The 21,092-nt window shown below is 43.6% G+C and overlaps 1 protein-coding gene across 1 annotated transcript in view; it reads right to left on the bottom strand.

Annotated features, from left to right (window-relative positions):
* The window catches only part of LOC143773599 (stimulated by retinoic acid gene 6 protein-like), a 184,819-nt gene that overhangs the window by 56,297 nt on the left and 107,430 nt on the right, over window positions 1–21,092 (bottom strand). Inside the window, exons 13-14 of the mRNA XM_077260998.1 lie at window positions 18,572–18,620; window positions 18,331–18,448 (exon numbers count right to left, since the gene is read on the bottom strand). Coding sequence (XP_077117113.1) covers window positions 18,331–18,448; window positions 18,572–18,620 — 167 coding nt within the window. The remainder of the gene's footprint in view (window positions 1–18,330; window positions 18,449–18,571; window positions 18,621–21,092) is intronic.

Here is a 21,092-nt window from a genome sequence, read left to right as displayed (position 1 = left end):
GCATATATAGGAACTAGCTCTTGGAAGATGGAAACTGAGCTGACCATGAACTAAACCTAACACACAACTAGCAGTGGCTGGGTAGCATGCCTACGTTGATTCTAGATGCCCAGCACCAGCCGGAGGACTAAATAATGCTAGCAGAGGAAAATATTAGTCCTAGCTCACCTCTAGAGAAATACCCCGAAAGGAGACAGAGGCCCCCCACATGTATTGGCGGTGAATTAAGATGAAATAACAAACGCAGCATGAAAATAGGTTTAGCAAATTTGAGATCCACTTACTACATAGCAGAAGACAGAAAGGACACTTTCATGGTCAGCTAAAAACCCTATCAAAAATACCATCCAGAAATTACTTTAAAACTCTGGCATTAACTCATAACACCAGAGTGGCAATTCCTGTTCACAAGAGCTTTCCAGACACAGTAACAAAACTACAGCTGTGAACTGGAACAAAAATGCAAAAACAAACATGGACAAGAGTCCAACTTATCTAGTAGTTGTCTAGGAGCAGGAACAAGCACAGAGAGGCTTCTGATAACATTGTTGACCGGCAAGCAACTAACAGAGCAGCAAGGTTATATAGCGACTCCCACATCTTGATGGGAACAGGTGAACAGAGAAGATGAAGACACCAGTTCAATTCCACCAGTAGCCACCGGGGAAGCCCAGAATCCAAATTCACAACAGTACCCCCCCCTCAAGGAGGGGGCACCGAACCCTCACCAGAACCACCAGGGCGATCAGGATGGGCCCTATGAAAGGCACGAACCAGATCAGAGGCATGAACATCAGATGCATTCACCCAAGAATTATCCTCCTGGCCGTATCCCTTCCACTTAACCAGATACTGGAGTCTCCGTCTGGAAACACGAGAGTCTAAGATTTTCTCCACAACGTACTCCAACTCACCCTCAACCAACACCGGAGCAGGAGGCTCAACGGAAGGCACAACCGGTACCTCATACCTGCGCAATAATGACCGATGAAAAACGTTATGAATAGAAAAGGATGCAGGGAGGTCCAAACGGAAGGAAACAGGGTTAAGAATCTCCAATATCTTATACGGGCCGATGAACCGAGGCTTAAACTTAGGAGAAGAGACCCTCATAGGGACAAAACGAGAAGACAACCACACCAAATCCCCAACACAAAGCCGAGGACCAACACGACGGTGGCGGTTGGCAAAAAGCTGAGTCTTCTCCTGGGACAACCTCAAATTGTCCACCACCTGCCCCCAGATCTGATGCAATCTCTCCACCACAGCATCCACTCCAGGACAATCCGAAGATTCCACCTGACCAGAGGAAAATCGAGGATGAAACCCCGAATTACAGAAAAACGGGGACACCAAAGTGGCAGAGCTGGCCCGATTATTGAGAGCGAACTCCGCCAATGGCAAAAAAGCAACCCAATCATCCTGGTCAGCAGACACAAAACACCTCAGATATGTCTCCAGGGTCTGATTAATCCGCTCGGTCTGGCCATTCGTCTGAGGATGGAAAGCGGACGAGAAAGATAAATCTATGCCCATCCTAGCACAGAATGCCCGCCAAAATCTAGACACGAATTGGGTCCCTCTGTCAGAAACGATATTCTCAGGAATACCATGCAAACGAACAACATTTTGAAAAAACAGAGGAACCAACTCGGAAGAAGAAGGCAACTTGGGCAGAGGAACCAAATGGACCATCTTAGAGAAACGGTCACACACCACCCAGATGACAGACATCTTCTGAGAAACAGGCAGATCTGAAATAAAATCCATCGAGATGTGCGTCCAAGGCCTCTTAGGAATAGGCAAGGGCAACAACAATCCACTAGCCCGAGAACAACAAGGCTTGGCCCGAGCACAAACGTCACAAGACTGCACAAAGCCTCGCACATCTCGTGACAGGGAAGGCCACCAGAAGGACCTTGCCACCAAATCCCTGGTACCAAAAATGCCAGGATGACCTGCCAACGCAGAAGAATGAACCTCAGAGATGACTCTACTGGTCCAATCATCAGGAACAAACAGTTTATCAGGTGGGCAACGATCAGGTCTATCCGCCTGAAACTCCTGCAAGGCCCGCCGCAGGTCTGGAGAAACGGCTGACAATACCACTCCATCCTTAAGGATACCTGTGGGCTCAGAGTTACCAGGCGAGTCAGGCTCAAAACTCCTAGAAAGGGCATCCGCCTTAACATTCTTAGAACCCGGTAGGTATGACACCACAAAATTAAACCGAGAGAAAAATAATGACCAGCGCGCCTGTCTAGGATTCAGGCGCCTGGCGGTCTCAAGATAAATCAAATTTTTGTGGTCAGTCAATACCACCACCTGATGTCTGGCCCCCTCAAGCCAATGGCGCCACTCCTCAAAAGCCCACTTCATGGCCAAAAGCTCCCGATTCCCAACATCATAATTCCGCTCAGCGGGCGAAAATTTACGGGAAAAGAAGGCACAAGGCCTCATCACGGAGCAGTCAGAACTTTTCTGCGACAACACTGCCCCAGCTCCGATCTCAGAAGCGTCGACCTCAACCTGAAAAGGTAGAGCAACATCAGGCTGACGCAACACAGGGGCAGAGGAAAAACGGCGCTTAAGCTCCCGAAAGGCCTCCACAGCATCAGGGGACCAATCAGCAACATCAGCACCCTTCTTAGTCAAATCGGTCAATGGCTTAGCAATATCCGAAAAACCAGCAATAAATCGACGATAAAAGTTAGCAAAGCCCAAAAATTTCTGAAGACTCTTAAGAGAAGAGGGCTGCGTCCAATCACAAATAGCTTGAACCTTGACAGGATCCATTTCAATGGAAGAGGGGGAAAAAATATATCCCAAAAAGGAAATCCTCTGTACCCCAAAAACACACTTAGAACCCTTCACACACAAAGAATTAGACCGCAAAACCTGAAAAACCCTCCTGACTTGCTGGACATGAGAGTCCCAGTCATCCGAAAAAATCAGAATATCATCCAGATACACAATCATAAATTTGTCCAAATAATCGCGAAAAATATCATGCATAAAGGACTGGAAAACTGACGGAGCATTTGAAAGACCAAAAGGCATCACTAAATACTCAAAGTGGCCCTCGGGCGTATTAAATGCGGTTTTCCACTCATCCCCCTGCCTGATTCGCACCAAATTATACGCCCCACGAAGGTCAATCTTAGAGAACCACTTGGCCCCCTTTATGCAAGCAAACAAATCAGTCAGCAACGGCAATGGGTATTGATATTTAACAGTGATTTTATTCAAAAGCCGATAATCAATACATGGTCTCAAAGAGCCGTCTTTTTTTGACACAAAGAAAAAACCGGCTCCTAAGGGAGATGACGATGGACGAATATGTCCCTTTTCCAAGGACTCCTTTATATATTCTCGCATAGCAGCATGTTCAGGCACAGACAGATTAAATAAACGACCCTTTGGGTATTTACTACCCGGGATTAAATCTATGGCACAATCGCACTCTCGGTGCGGAGGTAACGAACCAAGCTTAGATTCTTCAAAGACGTCACGATAGTCAGACAGGAACTCAGGAATTTCAGAGGGAATAGATGATGAAATGGAAACCACAGGTACATCCCCATGAGCCCCCTTACATCCCCAGCTCAACACAGACATAGCTCTCCAGTCGAGGACTGGGTTGTGAGATTGCAGCCAAGGCAATCCTAGCACCAAATCATCATGTAGATTATGCAGCACCAGAAAGCGAATAATCTCCTGGTGATCCGGATTAATACGCATAGTTACTTGTGTCCAGTATTGTGGTTTATTATTAGCCAATGGGGTGGAGTCAATCCCCTTCAGAGGAATAGGAGTCTCCAAAGGCTCTAAATCATACCCCCAGCGTTTGGCAAAGGACCAATCCATAAGACTCAAAGCGGCGCCAGAGTCGACATAGGCGTCCGTGGTAATAGATGACAGAGCAAATCAGGGTCACAGATAGAATAAACTTAGACGGTAAGGTGCAAATGGAAACAGATTTACCAAGCTTTTTAGTGCGCTTAGAGCATGCTGATATAACATGAGTAGAATCACCACAATAGAAACACAACCCATTTTTCCGTCTAAAATTCTGCCGCTCGCTTCGGGACAGAATTCTATCACACTGCATACTCTCTGGCGATTTCTCAGTGGACACCGCCAGATGGTGCACTGGTTTGCGCTCCCGCAAACGCCTATCGATCTGAATAGCCATTGTCATGGACTCATTCAGACCCGCAGGCACAGGGAACCCCACCATAACATCCTTAATGGCATCAGAGAGACCCTCTCTGAAAGTCGCCGCCAGGGCGCACTCATTCCACTGAGTAAGCACAGACCATTTACGGAATCTTTGGCAGTAAATTTCCGCTTCATCTTGCCCCTGAGATAGGGACATCAAAGTTTTTTCTGCCTGAAGCTCCAAATGAGGTTCGTCATAAAGCAACCCCAAGGCCAGAAAAAACGCATCCACATTGAGCAACGCAGGATCCCCTGGTGTCAATGAAAAAGCCCAGTCTTGAGGGTCGCCCCGGAGCAAGGAAATCACAATCCTGACCTGCTGTGCAGGGTCTCCGGCAGAGCGAGATTTCAGGGACAAAAATAATTTGCAATTATTTCGAAAATTCTGAAACCCAGATCTATTCCCCGAGAAAAATTCCGGCAAAGGAATTCTCGGCTCAGATACAGGTGCATGACAAACAAAATCTTGCAAATTTTGTACCTTCGTGGCGAGATTAATCAAACCTGCAGTTACACTCTGAAGATCCATTACAAACAGGTGGACACAGAGCCATTCAAAGGAGAGAAAAAAAAAAAAAAAAAAAAATTTCAGCAGACTACTTATTTCTCTCCTTTCTCAGCCAAGGATTTTAACCCTTTTTAGGCCGGTCAAACTGTCATGATCTCAATGGCAAGAGATCATAGCATCAGCATATATAGGAACTAGCTCTTGGAAGATGGAAACTGAGCTGACCATGAACTAAACCTAACACACAACTAGCAGTGGCCGGGTAGCATGCCTACGTTGATTCTAGATGCCCAGCACCAGCCGGAGGACTAAATAATGCTAGCAGAGGAAAATATTAGTCCTAGCTCACCTCTAGAGAAATACCCCGAAAGGAGACAGAGGCCCCCCACATGTATTGGCGGTGAATTAAGATGAAATAACAAACGCAGCATGAAAATAGGTTTAGCAAATTTGAGATCCACTTACTACATAGCAGAAGACAGAAAGGACACTTTCATGGTCAGCTAAAAACCCTATCAAAAATACCATCCAGAAATTACTTTAAAACTCTGGCATTAACTCATAACACCAGAGTGGCAATTCCTGTTCACAAGAGCTTTCCAGACACAGTAACAAAACTACAGCTGTGAACTGGAACAAAAATGCAAAAACAAACATGGACAAGAGTCCAACTTATCTAGTAGTTGTCTAGGAGCAGGAACAAGCACAGAGAGGCTTCTGATAACATTGTTGACCGGCAAGCAACTAACAGAGCAGCAAGGTTATATAGCGACTCCCACATCTTGATGGGAACAGGTGAACAGAGAAGATGAAGACACCAGTTCAATTCCACCAGTAGCCACCGGGGAAGCCCAGAATCCAAATTCACAACACATTTCCCTCTAAGCCGCGGGTCCTTGGCGGGGCCTCGAGAAGGACGTAGAGGGAGCCTGCTGGTTTCAGCTGAATATGCATACTAGGACGCACATTCAGTTGAAATATATTGTCCTACACAATAGTTAGCGAGGCTGCCATTCTAACAGAGGCCTGTGGCTGATGAGAGTGCGCCTGCTGCAGGCAGCCCATTACAGCGACGTCACCGGTGTATGACGGTACTCTCATGCGGCGACTGCAACGGGTACATGTCACTACCAGGCACCGCTCCAGCTCCTGCAGTATTTCCAAGGAGATTCCCCTTTCGTGCCATTCCGGATCTCCACATGCATTAACTATAGTCCGTACTGGGAATTTCTCCAGATTCTTTTACACTGCATCTCCGTTTTACTATTCCTATCCTCTTTCAAGTGAGGTTTGACAAAGACCCACCACGGGGTTTGAAATGTTACCTACTTACCTACTTTATACCTACCACGGAGTCCCTCTCCTAATTGCCTTAACATTGTGGTGACTTGAATAAACTTTTTGCTCCTGTTATGCATTCAAAAAATCCAAACCTGAGTGCGGCTGTTTTCGTCAATATATGACTTTGTTTGGATAATTTCCACGTCCAGCCAGCACCTATTTAATCATATACTGAGTGCACCCCTTCTTCTCTATAACTGCAACGGGTACACTCACGTCAGCTGCCGGCATCTGCTAGGTCGGCGGCAATTTTAAAACGAGCACCCCAGATCTGTAAGAAGAGGACGCCGTGTGGAACCGAGAGCACAGGCAGTTAAGAGGAATCTTTTTTTCTCTCTCCTGCGAATGCGGCATGATGCTGCGGCCAGATCAAGAGACAGGGGGGCAGCCAGGCCAAGAGACATTGGGGGCCAGCCAGGCCAAGGGACATTTGGGGCCAGCCAGGCCAAGGGTCATTGGTGGTCAGCCAGGCCACGGGACATTGAGGGCCAGCCAGCCCAAGGGACATGGGGGGCCAGGCAGGCCAAGGAACATCAGGGGGCAACCAGGTCAAGGGACATGGGGGGCCATCCAGGCCATGGAACATTGAGGGTCAGCCAGACCTAAAGGGCAGGGATGGGGCACATTACTAAATAAAGGATGCTGAAATGAAGGAATTAATTGTTGTATGGGGGCCAGAAGGAGGAATATACATGATTAATTTATGATAGTAAATGGGGGACGTTATTACTGCTGTAATATAATTTACTTTTTTATGGAGACTGTTTTCCATGTGGGGGAAGAAAAGGGAGGTCCTCTTACTCTTGAGGGCGGCACTATGTCGCTTTTTTCATTCATCAGGCATTGTGTAACAGTCGGAGTAAAAATGGGGAATGTGCTCTAGAAGAGATCAGCTATAAATGATTTATTTTCTGCAAAGATAAGTCCCGACAGGAAGAAGTGATAGCGGGATGTGCCAGATGAAAAAGAAAAGCAAATATGAAGGACTTCACCTAGAGACGTCACTGGTGAGTCACTGTATCACATGGACACTCACACTTTACACTATATACAGAGCTCCTGTGTATAATGTCATCAGTGATCCTTCTATTACCTGTACACTGACACAATATGCAAAGCTCCTGTGTATAATGTCACTGGTGATCACTGTATCACCTGTATACTAAATACTGAGCTCCTGTGTATAATGTCACTGGTGATCCTTGTATTCACTGTACACTAACACTATGTACAGAGCATCTGTGTATAAAGTCACTGGTGAGTCATTGTCTTAAATGTATACTATATGCCATGATTCTGTGTATAATGTCACTGATGAGTTACCGTTATACCTGTACATTAACACTATACTGTACACTATATACAGAGCTTCTGTGTATAATGTTACGGGTGATAGTGTTGTTAGTATTGTGATTTTTATTTATGATCAGTATTGCAGTATTCAGTCACTATATAGTGGTAATATATGTGCCAATATTTTTTCCTTGTATGTAGTATTATTGGGTCACATGTGGTGGTAATATGTAGTCTGGTCACGATGTGGCAGTATTTCTTCCTCATATTTAGAATTATTCGGTCACAATGTGGTGATAATATGTGATCTGGTCAAAGTGTGGCAGTATTTGCCCTTGTATGTAGTATTATTAAAGCTAGTTTTAGCCAAAGAAGCCCTTTAATGCAAACTATCGTAATTGTACATCCCAGTTATGGTATGCACACAGGAGCTGCCTGTATTTTACATTCGATGCTCTATTATAATGGGGATAATGGCTAACTGATATTTGCATATAGCTGTAGGGTGAGTCCCTCCTGTGGACCCCAGACACCCCAGTCCGACCCTGTATACAGAGCTCCTGTGTATAATGTCACCTGTGATCACTGTGTTATCTGTACACTGACACTATACTTCACCTCCTGTGTATAATGTCACTGGTGATGATCACTGTATTACCTGTACACTGACACTATATAGAAAGTTCCTGTGTATAATATCTGTGCACTGACATTATATACTGTATACTATGTACAGAGCTCCAGTGCATAATGGCACTTATGGTAATATTGGTATTGTGGTTTTCTATTAATAATCAGTATTGTAGTATTCAGCCACTATGTGCTGTTAATATATGATCTGGTCATAGTGTGGTGTCCCTTCCCCCTCCATGCAGGGACACTGGCATATTCACTGCTCCGGGCCTGCAGTGTGGTCCCCTGGCTTGCTTCTGCCTCTGCTGCTGAGCGTGCTGCTATTTCAGGTGTCCCGTCCAGTGCGTGGGTGCGTGAGCTCAGTCCCCTGCTGTTAAAGGGGTAGGGCGTGCATATAGTAAATGCACTCATCTTCTAGCTGAGAGGCATTTAGCATAATGTGTACAACTGCTGGGTGGCTCTCAGCCAATTGCTGAGAGTCATCCTGTATAAAAGACTCCCTCTCCCTTAGAGAGTGTGTGCGGCCAGACCCTGACCCATTATCCTACATTAATGTTTCTGTACATAGCCCTAGTCCGTGTCAGCGAACCTGACCCATGGAGTCAGCAGCTCCAGTACCTGCCTAGGAGTGGTACCTACAGTCCAGTCTATCTCCCCATTAGGCGTTCCTGTAAACACCTGGCAGCCATTTATCTATGCCTCTTCCTGGGCAGACCCATTCCTGTGGCACAGTGGGGAAAAAAATCCACTTTCTATGAGACCTGGTAAATTAGATACAGTTAGGTCCATATATATTTGGACAGAGACAACATTTTTCTAATTTTGGTTATAGACTTTACCACAATGAATTTTAAACAAAACAATTCAGATGCAGTTGAAGTTCAGACTTTTAGCTTTCATTTGAGGGTATCCATATTAAAATTGGATTAAGGGTTTAGGAGTATCAGCTCCTTGACATGTGCCACCCTGTTTTTAAAGGGACCAAAAGTAATTGGACAGATTCAATAATTTTAAATAAAATGTTCATTTTTAGTACTTGGTTGAAAACCCTTTGTTGGCAATTACTGCCTGAAGTCTTGAACTCATGGACATCACCAGACGCTGTGTGTTTCCTCCTTTTTGATGCTCTGCCAGACCTTCACTGCGGTGGTTTTCAGTTGCTGTTTGTTTGTAAGCCTTTCTGTCTGAAGTTTAGTCTTTAACAAGTGAAATGCATGCTCAATTGGGTTGAGGTTAGGTGACTGACTTGGCCATTCAAGAATATTGCATTTATTTGCTTTAACCCCTTCACCCCCAAGGGTGGTTTGCACGTTAATGACCGGGCCAATTTTTACAATTCTGACCACTGTCCCTTTATGAGGTTATAACTCTGGAACGCTTCAACGGATCTTGGCGATTCTGACATTGTTTTCTCGTGACATATTGTACTTCATGATAGTGGTAAAAATTCTTCGATATAACTTGCGTTTATTTGTGAAAAAAATGGAAATTTGGTGAAAATTTTGAAAATTTTGCAATTTTCCAACTTTTTTTTCCCCACAAAAATGATGTTTAGCCCCCTAAATTTCTATTTTCCCAAGGGTAACAAGAGAACTTGGACCCCAAAAGTTGTTGTCCAATTTGTCCCGAGTACGCTGATGCCCCATATGTTGGGGTAAACCTCTGTTTGGGCGCACAGGAAAGCTCGGAAGGGAAGGAGCACTGTTTTACTTTTTCAATGCAGAATTGACTGGAATTGAGATCGGACGCCATGTCGCGTTTGGAGAGCCCCTGATGTGCCTAAACAGTGGAAACTCCCCAATTCTAATAAACCCTAATCCAAACAGACCCCTAGCCCTAATCCCAATGGTAACCCTAACCACACCCCTAACCCTGACACACTCCTAACTCTAATCCCAACCCTAATCCCAACCGTAAATGTAATCCAAACCGTAATCCTAAATTTAGCCCCAACCCTAACCCTATCTTTAGCCCCAACCCTAACCATAACTTTAGCTCCAACCCTAGCCCCAACCCTAACCCTAGCCCTAACCCTAACCCTAACACTAACGGGAAAATGGAAATAAATACATTTTTTTAATTGTATTATTTTTCCCTAACTAAGGGGGTGATGAAGGGGGGTTTGATTTACTTTTATAGCATTTTTTATAGCAGATTTTCATGATTGGCAGCTGTCACACACTAAAAGACGCTTTTTATAGCAAAAAAGTTTTTGCGTCTCCACATTTTGAGACCTATAATTTTTCCATATTTTGGTCCAGAGAGTCATGTGAGGTCTTGTTTTTTGCGGAATAAGTTGACGTTTTTAATGGTAACATTTTCGGACACGTGACAGTTTTTGATCGCTTTTTATTCCGATTTTGTGAGGCAGAATGACAAAAAACCAGCTATTCATGAATTTATTTTGCGGGAGGCATTTATACTGTTCCACGTTCTTACTTAGAGCACTGCAGGCTTACCAGCGCCTGCTCTGAGCAGGCACTCAGTAAGCCACTTCCCTCCCTGCAGGACCCGGATGCCGCGGCCATCTTCGATCCGGGACCTGCAGCGAGGAAGGAGCTAGGAGACCCTCGGAGCAACGCGATCACATCGCGTTGCTCCGGGGGTCTCAGGGAAGCACGCAGGGAGCCCCCTCCCTGCGCGATGCTTTCCTGTACCGCCGGCACACCGTGATCATGTTTGATCGCGGTGTGCCGGGGGTTAATGTGCCGGGGGCGGTCCGTGACCGCTCCTGGCACATAGTGCCGGATGTCAGCTGCGATAGTCAGCTGAGACCCGGCCGCGATCGGCCGCGCTTCCCCCGTGAGCGCGGCCGATCGGCTATGACGTACTATCCCATCGAGGGTCAGATAGGCCCAGGTCACCACAACGGGATAGTACGTCTAAGGTCACAGAGGGGTTAATAAACTCCTGGGTTGCTTTGGCTTTATGTTTTGGTTCATTGTCCATGTGTAGTATGAAACGATGACCAATCAGTTTTGCTGCATTTGGCTGGATCTGAGCGCACAGTATGGCTCTGAATACCTCAGAATTCATTCGACTGCTTCTGTCCTGTGTCACATCATCAATAAATACTAGTGACCCAGTGCCACTGACAGACATGCATGCCCAAGCCATCACACTGCCTCCGCCATGTTTTACAGATGATGTGGTATGCTTTGGATCATGAGCTGTACCACACCTTAGCCATACCTTTCTCTTTCCATCATTCTGGTAGAGGTTGATCTTGGTTTCATCTGTCCAAAGAATGTTCTTCCAGAACTGTGCTGGCTTTTTTAGATGTTTTTTAGCAAAGTCCAGTCTAGCCTTTTTATTCTTGATGCTTATGAGTGGCCTGCACCGTGCAGTGAACCCTCTGTATTTACTTTCATGCAGTCTTCTCTTTATGGTATGATTTGGATATTGATACTGTTGTCTTCCATGGCGCCCAGGTCTTTTTGCATTGATGAGTTCACCAGTGCTTTCTTTCTTTCTTAGGATGTACCAAACTGTAGATTTTGCCATTCCTAATATTGTAGCAATTTCTCGGATGGGTTTTTTCTGCTTTTGCAGCTTAAGGATGGCTTGTTTCACCTGCATGGAGAGCTCCTTTGACTGCATGTTTACTTCACAGCAAAACCTTCCAAATGCAAGCACCACACCTCAAATCAACTCCAGGCCTTTTATCTGCTTAATTGAGAATGACATAACGAAGGGATTGCCCACACCTGTCCATGAAATGGCCTTGGAGTCAATTGTCCAATTACTTTTGGTCCCTTTAAAAACAGGGTGGCACATGTTAAGGAGCTGAAACTCCTAAACCCTTCATCCAATTTTAATGTGGATACCTTCAAATCAAAGCTGAAAGTATGAACTTCAACTGCACCTGAATTGTTTTGTTTAGAATTCATTGTGGTAATGTCTATAACCAAAAATAGAAAAATGTTGTATCTGTCCAAATATATATGGACCTAACTGTAGCTTTTAGATGCCATTGTTTAATAGCGTTAAACTGACTTCCACATAGTGAGAAGGTATTTGTGTTATTAATCACATGATGAAAGTTGAACTCACAATTCAATGCGACTGGTCATTACATCTAAGATTATATTGTTGTCCAGAAAGATAAGTGCTTTTACCTTAGGGTACCGTCACACATTGAAATTTCCATCGCTACGACGGTACGATTCGTGACGTTCTAGCGATATCGTTACGATATCGCTGTGTCTGACACGCTACTGCGATCAGACACCCTGCTGAGAATCGTACGTCGTAGCACATCGTTTGGAACTTTCTTTTGTCGCTTGATCACCCGCTGACATTGCTGGATCGTTGTGTGTGACAGCGATCCAGCGATGTCTTCGCTTGTAACCAGGGTAAACATCGGGTAACTAAGCGCAGGGCCGCGCTTAGTAACCCGATGTTTACCCTGGTTACCAGCGTAAACGTTAAAAAAACAAACCGTACATACTCACCCGTCGGTGTCCTTCAGGTCCCTTGCCGTCTGCTTCCTGCTCTGAGTGCCGGCCGGAAAGTGAGAGCAGATCACAGCGGTGCTGCGCTCTGCTCTCACTGTACGGCTGCACTCAGAGCAGGAAGCAGACGGCAAGGGACCTGAAGGACACCGACGGGTGAGTATGTACGGTTTGTTTTTTTACGTTTACGCTGGTAACCAGGGTAAACATCGGGTTACTAAGCGCGGCCCTGCGCTTAGTTACCCGATGTTTACCCTGGTTACCGGGGACTTCGGCATCGCTCCAGCGCCGTGATTGCAACGTGTGACCGCAGTCTACGACGCTGGAGCGATATTCATACGATCGCTGCGACGTCACGGATCGTGCCGTCGTAGCGATCAAAATGGTACTGTGTGACGGTACCCTTAGAATGCAGTTGTAAATTGATCTTATCACTTCACTGATTTTCTCACCCTGTCTCTGATTGGTAGAAAGTGTGCAGATCTCTTTCTATCATACTCAGACACACAGCTGCTTTTAATGTGTAACTACTGAGAAGTGTGGTAGGAGTCTTTACCTCCTTATATCTTTGTGGAAGTCTAATATTTTTACTGATTGGAGTTTTTCTGGTTCAAGAATAAAAGTCTGTGTGTATAGAACTTTAAGATTTCAGTCAGTTATCTTCGCACATAACTTACCTGACAAACTTGAACCCTTAATAAAGATGTAAATAATTATTGTGTATATCATTCAACGCTGTTGATATCAAGGGGGGTGTAGTCTACTATGAGGGTGTATGAAATAGCCTAGGCCAATTTATACCCCGGAGTATATATTGACCTAGACCATAATATACCTGGGGTACAATCAAGCTTAGACCACTTTAACCCCGGGTATAGTCTGGGCTCGGGCTATATTGTGGCCTGTTACACCGGGGACACCCAGCTTCACTGTGAATTCACAGTTAGTAAGAACAAGACGTGCATGTGCTATCTTTGCGAAGAGTTGTCAGTAACGTCACTCTGGTAAATCATATCGCTCACAACCACATTATTAGAGAAACGAATAGTCCGGGCTAATGCTAGCCATCCTGACCAGTCATTCACTAATTTGCATAGCATGAGAGCATCTTCAAAGTTAATTTTACTCAGCAATCACTTAGCCACAAGAAGGGGTTTGTTAGAATGCAAGTAAAGGTTACTATACATACATTTTGGTGGTCTTGGTGGACTAGGGCAATTACATGTTGCCCACCGATTCAGCTGTTCTTCCAGGCTGCTCTGTCGATGGGGCATGACTACAAATGTCATGCCAATTGACAGCCGGTTTTCCATGGTTATGCAATGGGGAGTCGGCTGTGAAACAGCATGATGCCAGCAGTCACTTGATATCAACAGAACAGAGTGAAAGAGAAGCAGCCTCTCTATTAATGTGGTGTCACCGGAAGCTGCTGAATCGCCGGCAGGAGCGGTCAGTGACCGATCTGTGCCAGCAGAGATCGGCATCGGGCTCAACGGGCAGGTGTAGTTAGAAATGGTGTTAAAATTTATTTAAACACATCCAATTGTGGAAGTTATCATTATTTCAAGATCTATTGATTAACATGAACTTTTACTTTTGTTCATGGGAAAGTCCCTTTAAGTGTTTTTATCAGCATCAGGTTTTGAAAATCATCTAGTGGGAAAAAAAAGTGCATGTCACTTATTTGAAGCCACGACTGATAACATTTGCTCCAAGATAGGCACTGTGAAATCAGAAAGCGAAAAAAAATACATCCTCAAAAACTGCTTCAGGAAACGAAAAACATTTCCAAAAATGTCTTAAAAAAGGAGCACTTTCTTGAAGCGGGTTCCACTTAACCTCAAAGATGCTCCATGTGTTCATACCCTAACTGGATCCTGAGAATCTAAACATTGTATATCGTATCATGAGATATCATTCGCATACACTAAATGGCGCTACACAGACTTTTCTCAAAGATTATACATTATAGTCTCCTTCAACCCCTTCCTGCCACTTACAATTTGTTTTTGCACTTTCATTTTTCTCCCCCTCCTTCTCAGAGCCATAACTTTTTAATTTTTCGATCACCAAAGCTGTCTGAGTGATTGTTTTAACTCACTGAAAAAAATTACTATTATCCCTCCAATAAGAATATCACTCATTAGAGATAAAAACACAATCTCTATTAAATTACAAAAATACAATTCACCCTCTGTAGCCAACTAAATAACATTAGTTTTTGTGGGATAAGGTGGATTGCCACCTCACCATACCTTTATCATTGAGACTTTGGGATTTTTGTTTGTTTTGTAATTCCTAGTCAGTTTCTGGTTACACAGACGGTGAATTGTATTTTTGTAATTTAATAAAGATTATGTTTTTATCTCTAACGAGTGATTGTTTTATCCTTACAAAGTTGTAGTTTTGAATGACACCATTCACTTTCCCACACTAGGTAATGAAACATGGAAAACAAATATTAAGAGCATTGAAATAGTGAAAAAAACGATATTTTGACTTTGTTTTACAGTGTTAATTGTGCAGTAACATGATTTTCAATGTCAGTGCGATTATGGGGATAACAAATTTGCATAGTTTTTTTTAATTTAATTGGTTAAAAAAATAAAAAATAGAGATATAGTTTTATTGAGGGTTTTCCTGGTTTGTAAATTTATAATTTTGTGGCATAAGTAAATTGTGCAGGGTTGGCATATGTGATCTGTGTAGGTAACATCATGATTGACATATATAAATTGTGCAGAGTACATCAAGTAGTGCAATAAATAAGAGCAAATCAGAAATATGCAAATTGCCTCTTCAGAGAAAAAGAGGACTTGAACTCTATAGCGCCACCTGTTGGAAGCAGCGATCCTACAAGTCACAATCAACCCTTTAACGAGTTGTGCAATATGACTTAGGATAAAAGCCAAATCAGTATCTCAATTCGCAGACACGGTGTTTCGGGCTGTTGGCCCTCGTCTGCGAATTGGATACTGATTTGGCTTTTATCCTAAGTCATATTGCAAGACTCGTTAAAGGGTTGATTGTGACTTGTAGGATGGCTACTTCCAACAGGTGGCGCTATAGAGTTAAGTCCTCTTTTTCTCTGAAGAGGCAATTTGCACATTAAATTTCCCAGAGGATCATTGCACGGCGAATAAGCCTCCTTACCTTGACAAGCCAGAGCTGATATGTCACTCTCCACAAGGAGAAACGTTACCCCTTAGATGTCAGTCCAGAGCCTCTCACCTAGCCAAATCAGTTCTCACGCTTCACACTGACGAGGGCCAACAGCCCGAAACACTGTGTCTGCGAATTGAGATACTGATTTGGCTTTTATCCTAAGTCATATCGCAAGACTTGTTAAAGGGTTGATTGTGACTTGTAGGATCGCTACTTCCAACAGGTGGCGCTATAGAGTTCAAGTCCTCTTTTTCTCTGAAGAGGCAATTTGCATATTACATTTCCCAGAGGAGCATTGTACGGCAAATAAGCCTCCTTACCTTGACAAGCCAGAGCTGGTATGTCACTCTCCACAAGGAGAAACCTTACCCCTTAAACCTCAGTAAATCAGAAATACATTTAGTTAGTCATGGATGTGTTTTAAACTTTAAAACAGTCTTTATGCGCAGGCCAAGTTTTTCAGGGCAGGAGCCCTTCTTTGTTCTTCTTGTTTGTTACACACTTTGCACTTTGTTTGCAACTTTCCTCTCCTTGCAGTTTGATGGACCATCTCTGGGAAATGTTACCCTGGTACAATACCGGCGCTTTCAATTCCCGAAGTACTGGACTCTTCCTCTTCCTGATATCCAAATATTAAGGGCTTGTTCACACGATCCTTTTTTTGCTGCGGATTTTTCAGGTCCTGATTTGGTGAACCCGCAGTGCAAATCCGCGGTGGTTTTCCACTGCGGGTTTTGGTCCTGTTTCTACTGTGGATTCCACTGCGGGTTTCCAACTGCACTTTCCTATTGGGGCAGGTGGAAACCCGCTGCGGAATCCGCAGAAAGAATTGACATGCTACTTCTTTTTTTCCACAGAAAATCAGCGCGGATTTTCGAGCGGAAAAAAGGATCATGGGCACAGCGGATTTTGTTTTCCATAGGGTAACATTGTACTGTACCCTGCATGGAAAACGTCTGCGGATCCGCAGCTGCAATTCCGCTGTGGATCCGCAGCAAAAACCGCACCGTGTGAACATAGCCTAAGGCTTTGATCACTACCTCCTGACACTGGAGGCATGTGTCTGTCTGGTCTGCACATCGTGATAGAATGTAAGCATTATACATTTCCATCTGTAAGATGTGCACGGCCAGCTTCTTGTACCACACTTTATCTTTCTGCATAGTACTATAAGGCTGGAGGACTTAATAAGAGAGATTGACTCCACCAAAGTTTCTATTTGACCAAATCCAAAAATTTGTGACAAAAATTGAATGTTGTTACCGATAAGTAGCGATACCGATAAGTAGCACGACACACACACCAAAGTGGTGTGAGAGGAAACATCAAAAAGTAGTAGGAAAAAAGAAAAGTTCTGACCATAAATTGAGCATGGTTGATGATCAGTGACACACACACGGAAGTGGTGCAAAGAAAAAAAATAAAATAAACTGCTGCCATCTTAACCCGATCAATGAGTCCAGTGACAGGAAAAGTTAAAGGGTTTGGAGGATTTTAAAGGGAACCTGTCACCCCCAAAATTGAAGATGAGCTAAGGCCACCAGCATCAGGGGCTTATCTACAGCATTCTGTAATGCTGTAGATAAGCCCCTGATGTATCCTGAAAGATGAGAAAAAGAGGTTAGATTATACTCACCCAGGGGCAGTCCCGGTCCGATGGGCATCGCGGTCTGGTCCGGGGCCTCCCATCTTCTTACAATGACGTCCTCTTCTTGTCTTCCTGCCTTGGCTCCGGCTCCGGCGTAATTCTCTGCCCTGTTGAGGGCAGAGCAAAGTACTGCAGTGCGCAGGTGCCAGGAAAGGTCAGAGAGGCCCGGCACCTGCGCACTGCAGTGCTTTGCTCTGCCCTCAAAAGGGCAGACAAAGTACGCCTGCGCCGGAGTCGCAGCGTGAAGACAAGAAGAGGATGTCATCCTATGAAGATGGGAGGCCCCAGACCTGGCCGCGACGCCCATTGGACTTGAATCGCAGCGGGACCGCTCCTGAGTGAGTATAATCTAACCTCTTTTTCTCATCTTTCAGGTTACATCGGGGCTTATCTACAGCATTACAGAATGCTGTAGATAAGCCCCTGATGCTGTTGGGCTTACCTCATCTTCGATTTTGGGGGTGACAGGTTCCCTTTAACTTGTGATCATTTGATAATTTTTGTATATGTTGCAATATATATGCCCTGAGGAGTGTTTTTGATGGAGGCCATTCTATTTTGAGAAGGTATGAAAGGGAACCTGTCAACAGCACCTTTTTACATATGGAAGTAGTAGTATGGCTGTATATCTGCTAGTTCACCATTAAAAATGATCCTTTCTTTTTTGTAGAAATGTGGCCGTCATGAGATATCTAGCGCAGATTTTATTGGAGTAAGAGAATTTATGCAGCCATACAACTATTTCAATATGCAGAAATGTTTTGTAAGTCACATTTTTCAGATTTATATTTCTTAAATATTGTGAAAACCATGCATCATATTTTCTACACTTCACATATACTTGTTACTTGTGTTGGCATATCACAAAACATCCCAATAAAATACATTTAAGTTTGTTGGTGTAAAGTGAAAAAATGTAGAAAACTTCATGGGAATTGAATACTTTTTCAAAGCACTGTACTATATGACAAAATTAGCTTGATAGGAATCCTGCTTCTGAGAGGTGTCACACATAGTATTTGACTTCACTATAAAGAATCAATGTAAAATGTCTACATTATTCTTACACTGTATAACCAAAGATCTGAAGAATCAACATTCCTTTTCCTTCTTTGATTGGGACGATAATCCAAAATGTTATTATCAGACTTAACATGAAGAACATGATGTGCAGTAGAAAGTATCCTATAGAAACACAAAGAAGAGACATGAAATATTGCAATTCTGTAGATGGCGCGCAACTAGAAAATTGCTTAGTAACTTATACGTTCTATAATCGACAATAAGAGGATATTTTTTTTTACCTACCCCACAGCAAGTATGCAATTTGATTTCCAGCATATCGGATACTGTCTGCCTGAAACGTAAGCAGAGTATATAATATATTGAGAAACAAGTTCTTATGCTATTACAGTTGTGGCCAAAAGTATTGACACCCCTGCAATTCTGTCAGATAATACTCAGTTTCTTCCTGAAAATGATTGCAAACAAAAATTCTTTGTTGTTATTATTATCTTCATTTAATTTGTCTTAAATGAAGAAACACAAAAAGAATTGTCCTAAAGCCAAATTGGATATAATTCCACACCAAACATAAAAAAGGGGGTGGACAAAAGTATTGACACTGTTCGAAAAATCATGTGATGCTTCTCTAATTTGTGTAATTACCAGCACCTGTAACTTGCCTGTGGCTCCTAACAGCTGTTGGCAATAACTAAATCATACTTGCAGCCAGTTGACATGGATTAAAGTTGACTCAACCTCTGTCCTGTGTCCTTGTGTGTACCACATTGAGCATGGAGAAAAGAAAGAAGACCAAAGAACTGTCTGAGGACTTGAGAAACTAAATTGTGAGGAAGCACGAGCAATCTCAAGGCTACAAGTCCATCTCCAAAGACCTGAATGTTCCTGTGTCTACCGTGCGCAGTGTCATCAAGAAGTTTAAAGCCCATGGCACTGTGGCTAACCTCCCTAGATGTGGACGGAAAATAAAAATTGACAAGAGATTTCAATGCAAGATTGTGCAGATGTTGGATAAAGAACCTCGACTAACATCCAAACAAGTTCAAGCTGCACTGCAGTCCGAGGGTACAACAGTGTCAACCCGTACTATCTGTCGGCGTCTGAATGAAAATGGACTGTATGGTAGGAGACCCAGGAAGACCCCACTTCTTACCCCGAGACATAAAAAAGCCAGGCTGGAGTTTGCCAAAACTTACCTGTAAAAGCCTAAAAAGTTTTGGAAAAATGTTCTCTGGTCAGATGAGACAAAAGTAGAGCATTTGGGGCCAAGGCATCAACATAGAGTTTACAGGAGAAAAAAAGAGGCATTCAAAGAAAAGAACACGGTCCCTACAATCAAACATGGTGGAGGTTCCCTGATGTTTTGGGGTTGCTTTGCTGCCTCTGGCACTGGACTGCTTGACCGTGTGCATGGCATTATGAAGTCTGAGGACTACCAACAAATTTTGCAGCATAATGTAGGGCCCAGTGTGAGAAAGCTGGGTCTCCCTCAGAGGTCATGGGTCTTCCAGCAGGACAATGACCCAAAACACACTTCAAAAAGCACTAGAAAATGGTTTGAGATAAAGCACTGGAGACTTCTAAGGTGGCCAGCAATGAGTCCAGACCTGAATCCCATAGAACACCTGTGGAGAGATCTAAAAGTGGCAGTTTGGAGAAGGCCCCCTTCAAATATCAGGGACCTGGAGCAGTTTGCCAAAGAAGAATGGTCTAAAATTCCAGCAGGGCATTATAAGAAACTCATTGATGGTTACCGGAAGCGGTTGGTTTCAGTTATTTTGGCTAAAGGTTGTGCAACCAAGTATTAGACTGAGGGTGCCAATACTTTTGTCTGGCCCATTTTCGGAGTTTTGTGTGAAATGATCAATGTTTTGCTTTTTGCTTCATTCTCTTTTGTGTTTTTTCATTTAAGGCAAATTAAATGAAGATAATAATACCAAAGAATTTGTGATTGCAATCATTTTCAGGAAGAAACTGAGTATTATCTGACAGAATTGCAGGGGTGTCAGTACTTTTGGCCACAACTGTATATGCAATAAGCAAATTTAAGGTATTCAAGCACTTCAGTTACAGGGTACACTGTGCACTAAAAAAGGGCGATGAAGCGAACTAGTAATATCGGCCTCACGCCCGCACTGATATGAAAAGGTTATGGTAACACTATAAGGCCACGTTCACATGTTCAGTACTTGGTCAGTATTTTACATCAGTATTTATAAGCCAAACCCAGGAGGGGGTCAGTCAGAGGAAAAGTATAATAGAAACACGTCACCACTTCTGAATTTATCACCCACTCCTGGTTTTGGCTTATAAATACTGATGCAAAATACTGAACGTATGAACGTGGCCTCAGGCTTAGTTCACACTGCCATATTTTTGGACTGCGTGCTGTCCGTGAAAAAACAGACAGCACTAGGACCAATATTATTCAAGGCAGCGGTGCAGAATCTGCATGTGAAAAAATATTGTCAGAAGTGGGATAAAAATATTGCAGCATTCACTGGTTTCTTCTGTGTATTGGATGACACTCACCCAGTCAAGCATATAGGTGGGCAAAAAAATTCAGATGCTGTACAAAGCCGCCATATAGCATACATGTCTTTTATAGATACATTGCAATTCTATAACATAAGAAACTATAAATGGTCTTATTAATAACTGCTGCTGTGAGAAAAACGGATTGTATACGGATTAACAATTTTTAATACGCTCATGGGAACTTAGCCCAATGTGTATGGAAGCGCCAGACAACTGATTGTCAGGGGAGATGTTGGTCAGGCATGCTCGATTTCGGATTGCCAGTCGT

The sequence above is a fragment of the Ranitomeya variabilis genome, chromosome 5, assembly GCF_051348905.1.
Source record: "Ranitomeya variabilis isolate aRanVar5 chromosome 5, aRanVar5.hap1, whole genome shotgun sequence".
Classification (NCBI taxonomy): domain Eukaryota; kingdom Metazoa; phylum Chordata; class Amphibia; order Anura; family Dendrobatidae; genus Ranitomeya; species Ranitomeya variabilis.
This window is presented reverse-complemented; position numbering and strand designations above follow the sequence as displayed.